Genomic DNA, 11,389 nt, shown 5'->3' on the forward strand with positions numbered 1-11,389 from the left:
ATAAAACGACATTTCAGTAATAAATTAGTGGGAAAATTTTCTTTTCCGGAACAATATACAGCAGTAAATTTTGTTTTTAGTCGGCGTAATATAATTTCCTGTAGCAACATGTTGTATCCGACAGAGCAAATACATGACTTATGCCATTGATTTTAGTCATACCATGGGGCCTACGAGGTAAAAATTCATTTTTTATCTTTTATTCACATCATATCTGACGATGGTCATCACCTAATTGTTTATTTACTTTTTTCCCCATCAGGGAACATATTCGGCGCAATCTCTTGATTAAGCTATCTAGGTTTGATAAGTACATGATGTAGAGAGATCTAGCCTCTAGGCATTTATTTGTTTTTGTAACAAGAAGGGAGCAAATGTATGTCTAAACAGGGAATCGAATCCAGGATCCCTGCATCACTAGTCAGGTGCTTTACGGACTGAGCTACCCAGGCCAATATCCAAAGCCCAAACCATTCCATTCCTTCCTCCTTGAATTGTCTTCGCCCCCAAATACACATTCATCATGACCAAAATGTACATCCTCCTCCATTCTGACCATGGTTGAATGAGAGAGGAATACTTTGTAGGTCATAAAAATATTGACCAATGTGAGTAAAGCATAGATTAGTCGGTCTATAGCACCAAATCTGTAACAGGGTAGGAGAAAATGTATAACTGGATGGGGAATCGAACCTCGGACCCCTGCATCTCTAGTCAGGTGCTCTACGGACTGAGCTAACCAGGTTGATATCCACGGCCCAAACCACTGCACTTCAATACATTTTTATCCTTTATGTTTTACAGTTTGACCTATTGGGGCAAGCACAGTTGTATTTAGTATGTTGATGGTGCGGCCGTTAAGGCAAGTGCAGACACCTATTTAGTTTTAATTTAGATCAGGCCCCGGGATCATGAAGCATCTTAAGCTTAAGTCAAAAAATGCCTTAGATGCTGAAATTTTTTAGAGGTCAAGCAGCCCAAAATGAAAATGCTTTCTGTTTTGTATCATCAGCCTGCTGTTGCATGCAAATTATGAGCTTCCTTTACCAAGTTTTAAAGATTTTATAGATAATTGAAATTTTGACTCAAGTCTAAGTCTGTTTCATGATCCCGGGGCCAGGCACTTCATACTGCATGTGACATTGGTATGTCTCGACTTTGATGTCACATGACGTTGTATGTAAGTTGCTTTACCAAGTGTCTATGATAAAATGTTTAATAACTCATCAGAAAAAAATTCATTGAGCTACATAAAAGCCTATAGGAAAGCTTTTTTAACACAACATTGCCTTTGTTGATGCAACTTTTGGGGGTGAGTGCAGTTGTGTCTTACTGGATATCATCCAAACTTTAACATACACTTTTAATTTTTAAGCACTCTTCATGATATACATTTGGAAGATTTAAAGGTTTGAGTAACAAAGACTATGATCTCATTAATCTTATTTGTTAGTTGCATTTTAAAATCAGAGTCAAAATAGCCTTATTGGAGCAATTTTTTAACCAAGAGCATTTAAGACTATTATCTTGTTATTAATAATAAAAATTAGCTTACATTTTAAATAGAGATAAATGCAAATTGTACACTTCTTATATTAGGATTTTTAATTGATTTGAGTACAACTTTTATTATTTACAGAGTAGTTCAGGCTCAGCAGTGGTTCTTGGGAGTTCTTGGCATCACTGTTGTCTTAGTACTGGTTTATAGTACTCGATACGATGGGACGATGAAGCTAGAACCCAAACCCCCGCCCATAATGCCGAATCCCGACCCCAGGAAAAAAGTGACCGTCACATTCTGGGGGAGAAATGGTAACCATATGTTTGAGTATGGTACACTTATAGGAGCAGCTAGGAGGAACAATATGACTCCCATTCTAGTGGAGTCCACAACAATCTGGAATATGTTTAAATTACCAATACCAAAAGGCAGTGTAGAAAATTTAGACACTTTCAAGCGATACAGAGAACAGCTTCCCTCTGGTTGGTGTAATATGACAGAGCAATTAGACACATCGCAGGGAGCTTATTTAATGGGGTATCTACAATCCTGGAGGTATTTTGAAAATGTTCGTAAAGAATTGCTTAAAGAACATTTTGTTTTTCATGATCATCTGAAAAAAGCTGCCATGGATTATATTAACAATGTCAGAAAAGAACGTAAGAAACAAGATGCAGTGTTAGTTGCAGTGCATGTGAGAAGAGGGGATTTCGTACGACAGAAAAGAAAGGGATACACAGTCGCCCCAATACCTTACTTTTATAGAGCTATGAGTTATTTCAGGAAAAAATACAAAAATGTACTGTTTATCTTGTGTAGCAATGATGTGATATGGTCGATGGATAATTTAGACGATTCACCTGATGTTCATTACTCACACAACACGGATGGGTATTTAGACTTTGCCATCATGTCTTCCTGTGATCACATGGTGATGAGTGCTGGGTCGTACTCCTGGTGGGCGGGGTACATGACGGGGGGAGAGGTCATCTATTATCATGGTTACCCACAGCCAAACACCGTCATGGGGAACAACACAATAAGAAAGGACTACTACCCTCCATGGTGGATCCCACTCTAAGCTTCATCAATTTCTGTACTTTGTTTTTTATCATCTCTTTAAGACAGTATGTTTGTATTTGTGTTTTATTGTCTCTCCAGTTCATAATCATTATTTACTTCCCCTTGTTGCCAATGAGTCATTAGTTATTCAGTAAACAAACTATACTAATAAGTGGTACTATGTAAATATGAAGTATGTGTAGCTGATATGAGGAACAAACTGCTTTGTAAGACGTGTCCATTTTTAGCTCACCTGAGCCGAAGGCTCAAGTGAGCTTTTCTGATCACATTTTGTCCGTCGTCCGTCCGTCTGTCCGTCCGTCTGTCTGTCCGTCTGTAAACTTTCCACATTTTTGACTTCTTCTCAAGAACCACTGGGCCAATTTTGACCAAACTTGGTACAAAGCATCCTTGGGTAAAGGGGAGTTTAAATTGTTAAAATGAAGGGCCACAATTCCTTACAAGGGGAGAAAATCAAGAAAAGACAAAAATAGGGTGGGGTCATTAAAAAATCTTCTTCTCAAGAACCACTGAGCCAGAAAAGCTGAAACTTATGTGGAAGCATCCTGGGGTAGTGTAGATTCTAAATTGTTCAAATCATGACCCCCGGGGGAAGGGCGGGGCCACAATGGGGAATCAAAGTTTTATATAGAAATATATAGGAAAAATCTTTGAAAATCTTCTTCTCAAGAACCAATTGGCCAGAAAAGCTGAAACTTATGTGAAAGCATCCTGATGTAATGTAGATTCTAAATTGTTCAAATCATGACCCCCGGGGGATGGGTGGGGCCACAATGGGGAATCAAAGTTTTATATAGAAATATATAGAAAAAATCTTTGAAAATATTCTTCTCAAGAACCACTGGGCCAGAAAAGCTGAAACTTATGTGGAAGCATCCTGGTATAATGTAGATTCTAAATTGTTCAAATAATGACACCCGGGGGAAGGGAGGGGCCACAATGGGGAATCAAAGTTTTATATAGAAATATATAGGAAAAATCTTTGAAAATCTTCTTCTCAAGAACCAATTGGCCAGAAAAGCTGAAACTTATGTGGAAGCATCCTGGTATAGTGTAGATTCGAAATTGTTCAAATCATGACCCCCAGGGGAAGGGCGGGGCCACAATGGGGTATCAAAGTTTTACATAGAAATATATAGGAAAAATCTTTGAAAATATTCTTCTCAAGAACCACTGGGCCAGAAAAGCTGAAACTTATGTGGAAGCATCCTGGTATAATGTAGATTCTAAATTGTTCAAATAATGACCCTCGGGGGAAGGGAGGGGCCACAATGGGGAATTAATGTATTATATAGAAATATATAGGAAAAATCTTTAAAAATCTTCTTTTCAAGAACCACTGGGCCAGAAAAAGTGAAGCTTATGTGGAAGCATTCTGGGGTAGTGTAAATTCTAAATTGTAGGAATCATGACCCCCCGGGGGAAGGGCGGGGCCATTATAGGGAATCAAAGTTTTACATAGAAATATATAGAAAAAATCTTTGAAAATCTTCTTCTCAGGAACCAATTGGCCAGAAAAGCTGAAACTTATATGGAAGCATCCTGGTATAGTGTAGATTCGAAATTGTTCAAATCATGACCCCCGGGGGAAGGGCGGGGCCACAATGGGGAATCAAAGTTTTACATAGAAATATATAGGAAAAATCTTTGAAAATCTTCTTCTCAAGAACCACTGGGCCAGAAAAGCTGAAACTTATGTGGAAGCATCCTGGTATAATGTAGATTCTAAATTGTTCAAATAATGACACCCGGGGGAAGGGCGGGGCCACAATGGGGAATCAAAGTTTTATATAGAAATATATAGGAAAAATCTTTGAAAATTTTCTTCTCAAGAACCACTGGGCCAGAAAAAGCGAAGCTTATGTGGAAGCATTCTGGGGTAGTGTAAATTCTAAATTGTAGGAATCATGACCCCCGGGGGAAGGGCGGGGCCATTATAGGGAATCAAAGTTTTACATAGAAATATATAGAAAAAATCTTTGAAAATCTTCTTCTCAGGAACCACTGGGCCAAAAAAGCTGAAACATATGTGCCCATGGAAGGATCATGGGGTAGTGTAGATTTCAAAATGTCTAAATTATGATCAGTGGGGTAGGGTGGGGATGCATTATGTATAACAAGGGTAAAATCTGGCAAAGAACAGAATGGTAAAAGCTTCTCAGGTGAGCGATGTGGCCCATGGGCCTCTTGTTTTGTTTTGTGACACTTGCATTTCCTAGAAAAAATACCAGTCTACAAGAACAAAGACCAGAAGAGCTGGTAAGGTTTTCTGTTTAAATTCGATTTGTTGGTCTCTATGTAATCCATTTTTCAAAAAAAGCATCTCTTTCTGTACACTTGTTCAAATCTCATGTTTTTGTTTTAAGTGCTTTCTTACTTTTTTTAGCTCACCTGACCCGAAGGCTCAAGTGAGCTTTTCTGATCATATTTTGTCCGTCATCCGTCCGTCTGTCCATCCATCTGTCAACTTTTCACATTTACAACTTTTTCTCGAGAACCACTAGGCCAATTTTAATCAAACTTGGTACAAAGCATCCTTGGGTAAAGGGAAGTTTAAATTGTTAAATAAGGGCCAAGTCCCTTCACAAGGGGAGATAATCAAGAAAAGTCAAAGATAGGGTGGGGTCATTAAAAAATCTTCTCAAGAACCACAGGGCCAGAAAAGCTGAAACTTATGTGGAAGCATCCTGGGGTAGTGTAGATTCTTAATTCTTCAAATCATAACCTCCAGGGGAAGAGCAGGGCCACAAGAGGGAATCAAAGTTTTACATAGAAATATAGAGGTTAAAACTTTAAAAATCTTCTTCTCAAGAACCACTGGGCCAGAAAAGCTGAAACTTATGTGGAAACATCCTGGGATAGTGCAGATTCTAAATTGTATAAACCATGACCCCCAGGATAGGCCGGGGCCACAATAGGGAATCAAAGTTTTACATAGAAATATATAGGAAAAAACTTTAAAAAACTTCTTCTCAAGAACCACTGGGCCAGAAAAGCTGAAACTTAATTTATGTGGAAGCATCCTGGGGTAGTGTAGATTCTTAATTGTTCAAATCATGACCCCTAGGGGTAGGGCGGGGCCACAACAAGGAATCAAGTTTTACATAGAAATATATAGGAAACTAGAAACGATCTCGTTGCAAGCAACGAGAGGTCTTCCGTCCGATTCTGGAAAAAAACTCGTAAAGTCGAGCTGAGAAGTGATTAAAAATTTTGGTCACAAATTGAATCCAGGTCGCCAGCGTGAAAATCCAATCCGCTTTTTCCCCTTTTATCCCCAAAGCGCTAACCATAACCCTATTGGAAGTACTGCTCTAAATGTACTTGTGTATACTTTTGCTACAGTACACCTGTCTAAGAATTATAAAAGACAGGCCATTATTCATAATCTCGCGCCAAACGCCACGTTAAATCTTCGCGTCTTTTCATTGGACTGATCTATTAAATAGGTGTGATAGCTTCAATGAAATTAAGAAAAAAGAACGTTCTCATAGCCTACATTTCGAGGTTTAGAAAATATTTTTAACACATTGTACACATTCTAAAGAAAAGTAACACAAAAGCAGTGAAATGACTATAATTTTATTTTTTTTTTTATTTCCCGTCTCAGATATGTACTATGCCGATTAGTTATACTTTCCTAAAAAGGTTGAAATGTTTCGCCGAAAAACATGCCTCGCTCTACGACAGTCAAGGAATCAGATACTATTTATGTTCAATAACTTGATTCAGATCTTTGAGAAAAGAATGTTAATATAAACTCCATTAGACGATTTTATTAAAATGGTTTTCTTATTTCTGTCTTTTCTATTCGTTTAATATCACACAAGTGTGCATGGGAAAAACAGTGGTTATACGTTTTATACTTACTATATACATGCATCGATATTGTTTCTTGAAAAACTATAACTTATAACTATGATTTAAGATCTGTTTTTCCGTCTTGCAAAACAAATGATAATATAGGTATCTCTCATTTGCACATTTAGTCTTTTCTTTTTCTACTTTGAGAACCAACCAAAACCAGTTACAGAAGACGTTTGAGAAGACCCTGGAATAAATCTTTAGTTTGACACAGAATTGTAACGTAATTACTACGTGATCTATTAACGCGCAAACCATTAAGCTATTGGGAGCATTGCTCTAAATATACTTGTGTATACATTTGCAACAGTACACCTGTCTAAGAATTATAAAAGGCGGGCCACTATTGATAATTACGCGCCAAACGCCACGAGTAAATATTTGCGCCTTTTCTTTGGACTGATCTATTAAATAGGTGTGATAGCTTCAATGAAATTAAATAAATAAAACGTTCTTATGGCCTTTATTTTATTTCGACGTTAAGAAAGTATATTTAACACATTGTACACATTACATATCGTATCTAGCCCAGTTAAACTAAAGCAGTGAAACGGAAATTAAGTTTTAAGATTGACACGTTATTACAACGTACTACTACGTGAAAGTCCAAGTAGTTTTTTATATTTCATGTATCCTTATGTCTGAACGGTTTAATCAAACGCTCAGCTGCCTCCATAAACCCCTACTCGCGAAATGGCGGAGTTAACAGAGGCAGACGCCATCTTGGGCCCGCTTCAGATTTTCAAATATTAATATCTAGAGTTCAGATTAACCAATATTCAAACAACTTATATAGTAAGCATCAATAGAAGGGTCTCTATTAGTATTAAAAAAAAAATAAAAAATATTGAAAAACAAAAAAGTTAGAAAATACAGTTTTTTAAATTCGTTTCTCCTAACGACAGGAAGTAACGACGACGAACGAAAGGTCGCGTCCTGGATAGTATATATCACGATCTATAATCCCTGAAAGTTTCACATTTATATCTTCTACCGTTCTTGAGATTAACCGTAGACAAAATGTCATTTTAAATTCAGAAAATGTCCCGTAACTTGGCACCAGATGCGAATTTTCAAAAAATCTCTCGGAAAAAATAACTTCAGATAATAACACATAAATTCTGTAAATTTCATGAAAATCCACCCAGTAGTCTTCAAGAAATCGCGTGCACAAAATTCGGTGTACGGAAAAATAATAATAATAACTAGATGCGATCTCGTTGCGAGCAACGAGTAGGTCTTCCGTCCGTTATCTGATGAAATAAGACCTGTGTTGGGATAAATACATTGTCAAAAAAAGCACAAGAATTTTTCAAAACATGTTTAGAAACACAAAAAATGTAAGATCAATCAATTCCAATCAACTGACGGTTCTTCTTATTCATTTCCTGTTCGACCGTTTGTGCTCAAAACAACTTTCAACTCTACATCAAGCATGCAGTAATCATCCCTGAAAGTTTCGATGGAAAATGCTCATTTTAAGACAATTTCGGTTTTTACGAGCTGTACTTCCGGTCGAAATATTAAGATGGTACGCATTCTTTAAGTCTCGACAACGAGCAATTACATTCATTAGAAAATGTGAAAAGAAATCGCTACATTTAAACTACTTCCGGTTTATAACGGAAGTGTCGACGGAAAAAAAATGAAAAATTAAAGAATTAAAAGTATGCATATTGTTGGGAACATTATTTTGACCATCTTTTGTTCAATATTGCTTATCAAAATACTCACGCTTTTCGAGATATAAAGCGTCAAAGATTTCGCATTTTAGCCCCCTGTGACCCTTTATTACATAACATATGATCAAATTTTTAGTATATATTGTTGCAAATTATTAAGTTGAATATCTTTGCTACAGTAATGTATCACAAAATATTGACCATTAAAAAGTTAAAGACGAGAGATTTTTGGCCCCTCTGTGCCCCTAATTTGAAGGGCTAACCCCATTTACTTGATAGCAAATGAAAGGTCTTACTAAATTGCACATTTTTTATTAAATATGTCATAATAAAATATTAACAGGTAAAAAGATGTGAAAGAAAACGTATCAATTTTTGCGAGATGCGTATGAGCCTATTTTTCGAGCCCAGGCGAGCGTCGATGCCTTTTTACCTGGAAAGCTCTGTATGCAAAATGTCACATCTATTGTCCTTCCTCTACCTTCACTGAAAATCTCAAGTCGATATCTTAAGTCGTTTAGGAGGAGATCTCAGGACAAGCCGACCCTCTAAAAATCAGTAAATCGTCAATATATCACGACCGGAAGTGACGACGTACTTATGAAAAATTTCCGACAAGGTTCAGATAAATATCTATCAGATCTGAAAGTTTGGTGAATATTGGTCCAGCCGTTTTTGAGAAATCGCGTGCACAAAATCGGTAAGAAAAAAAATAATAATAATAGGGAAAAAGAAACCGAACGAAAACAATAAGGTCTTCCGTTGGAGACGGAAGACCTTAATAATAATAATAAGAAACAATAGAATCACTATAAGGTCTTCCGTGAAGACGGAAGACCTTAAAAACTTTAAAAAACTTCTTCTCAAGAACCACTGGGCCAGAAAAGCTGAAACTTAATTTATGTGGAAGCATCCTGGGGTAGTGTAGATTCTTAATTGTTCAAATCATGACCCCTAGGGGTAGGGCGGGGCCACAACAAGGAATCAAGTTTTACATAGAAATATATAGGAAAAAACTTTAAAAATCTTCTTGGGAACAACTGGGCCAGAAAATATGAAATTTATGTGGAAGCATCCTGGGGTAGTGTAGATTTTAAATTGTCCAATTTATGTCCCATGTGATAGGATGTGGTCACAATATGTATTACAAGGGGGAAATTTGGTAAAGGACATCATGGTCAAAGCTTGTCAGGTGAGTGATGTGGCCTATGGGCCTCTTGTTTTTATTGATGTCTGTGTTTGATACCATTTAAGTTTGGTAGAGAGCAGAAGAAACAAAAAATAGAATAAAACAAAAAAAATAATGGTAATGTATTTCAGTTACATTCCATTGAGTATGAATATTTTTACTTTTATATACATACAAATTATATAAATGTAAAATATGCTTTTTTCAGATTCCAGCACAGTACATTGTAATTCGTTTGTCAATAAATTTATATTTAAATTTAACTGATGTGTATATGTATGTATTTTCTATTCCAAACTGTCATTTATCTTTATCTTGTACAAATATTCATAATCTTTGTCATTGTTCAAACCAAACTTGCACATCGTATGTAATTATGAAGAAGGATTGAATGTAAAGATGATATTCCTTAAATAGTGACTACACCTCTCAAACCAAGTTTTGGAACGGTTTATGTAGAAAATGTTAGTCTGTATATCTGCCTGTCAATCCCAAGTTTAAAGGTGCTATAAATTGAACTGTGATAATTTTTTAGGGGTTAATTGTGTAATTTCAGTGTAATTGGAATTAAGCACCTTTTGCCAAGACTTTTTATTTATACATTAGAGTAGTTTAATGAATGATAGTACAGGAACCAAAGAACAAAGCGTTATGAAATGTTTCATTTCTCAGGCCATTGCATTAGATGCTAGAACTCTGAGCTGCAGTTCTCTACAAAAAGGCATTTAGATATGAATATTGATGTCGGTAATTTTATTAACAACAAAAAATGATACTGATATTACTTATAGATAAAACCAATGAGCATGTGGGTTGATCAGTGAGTACAAACTTGAATAAATGAAATTATCGAAACATTCTTTATGTTTGTTTCTTTCTTTCTTTTTTCAAAGAATTACACAGTCACATAGAAACCAGTTAATAAGAAAACGTAGGATGGGGCCATATTACTTTGGAAGATTAAGGTTTAGTATAGGAGCTTATATATGAAAGAGTCATATTATGCCAGTTAAAGTTCTCAGGTAATGCAGATTCAAGTATTTTCCCCAAACATTTTAAGGGGAGGGGAAGGGGCACAGCTGGGGATCAAATTTTATGTAGGAATAGGAGAAATCTTCAAAATTGTTTGGAGGAATGTCATGTATGGAAATGAATTATACATTGTTTATGTCATTCACTCATCGAGTAATAGAGGTCAAGGTGTATGAAGTTGGTAACAATTACAGAGATCTCATTAAACTGTAAAATGTATGTGATATATGTCCATTTAGACAATTCCAGGTGGACTCAAAGCAGAGGTACGCTCGTAGCTTGAAAAACTTTTGATACTCAAGTGACCGTTAAGGCCCATGGGCCGCTTGTTAAAATTTAGTGATCATTTTGAACATCCCAATGATAATTAGGCATTGATGACCAAATTTGCAAATGGGGATACTTGATACATTCAACATTTTGTGATCATGTTCCAGGTACAGTTAGAAGATGTGGTTTTATGCCTGGTTAACCAGGTACTCATTGATATCCCTACTATTGAAGATCCTTATTCCACTATTGATAATTTTTAGTGTATAAAACACACTATTTTGAGACCTTGAGGATCTGATGATCTTGATAAGGAAAAAAAATATACAGAATAGAACCTTCAACATAATTATTAACTGGTACTTGTAGGACTGTTACCAAGGGGGACAATCTGCTCCCCCTAAAGATGCAAGAAGAGTGGGTTCTCTTTCTTAGATAACGTGGGTGGACTATTGGGTACAATTTTATAACTGAAAATAAACAAGGACACTGCAAAGCAGAGCATCCCCTCACAATGATCATCTTAAATCAAGACAGCATTCGACATAGATCCTGATGCAAAGTACGTCATTTCCCATTTCCAACAATTTTAAGTTAACATACACACAAACTGAAACGCGTTACTATATCCCATCCAACTCCACTGCGAGTGAAAAATGATGAAACATTTATTAAATTCTGAGAAAGAAATAGAGATCAATTAAACAAACGTTTTTTTGTCAATTCTTGCCCTTCTGGATAATATTGTATACAGTACATAATTCATAA

General features: G+C 36.2%; 1 protein-coding gene across 1 annotated transcript; it reads left to right on the top strand.

The window, feature by feature from the left end:
* The first annotated feature begins 37 nt into the window (after positions 1-37).
* On the top strand, positions 38-3,024 carry LOC134269656 (galactoside 2-alpha-L-fucosyltransferase Sec1-like). The gene is made up of 2 exons (XM_062751867.1): positions 38-177; positions 1,640-3,024. Exons 1-2 carry the CDS (start codon positions 134-136, stop codon positions 2,580-2,582), a joined length of 987 nt encoding a protein of 328 aa, XP_062607851.1. The 5' UTR covers positions 38-133; the 3' UTR covers positions 2,583-3,024.
* Positions 3,025-11,389: the final 8,365 nt, after the last annotated feature.

Source organism: Saccostrea cucullata, unplaced genomic scaffold (genome assembly GCF_032062105.1).
Source record: "Saccostrea cucullata isolate Sc308-1 unplaced genomic scaffold, CSIRO_AGI_Scuc_v1 ctg1171, whole genome shotgun sequence".
NCBI classification, from domain to species: domain Eukaryota; kingdom Metazoa; phylum Mollusca; class Bivalvia; order Ostreida; family Ostreidae; genus Saccostrea; species Saccostrea cuccullata.

What these genes read in the sequence shown, in the direction of transcription:
- LOC134269656 (XM_062751867.1), top strand. Translation starts at nt 134, where the DNA reads ATGACTTATGCCATTGATTTTAGTCATACCATGGGGCCTACGAG. An exon ending in CATACCATGGGGCCTACGAG is followed by an intron (nt 178 to 1,639) that starts GTAAAAATTCAT and finishes TATTATTTACAG; the next exon opens with AGTAGTTCAGGCTCAGCAGT.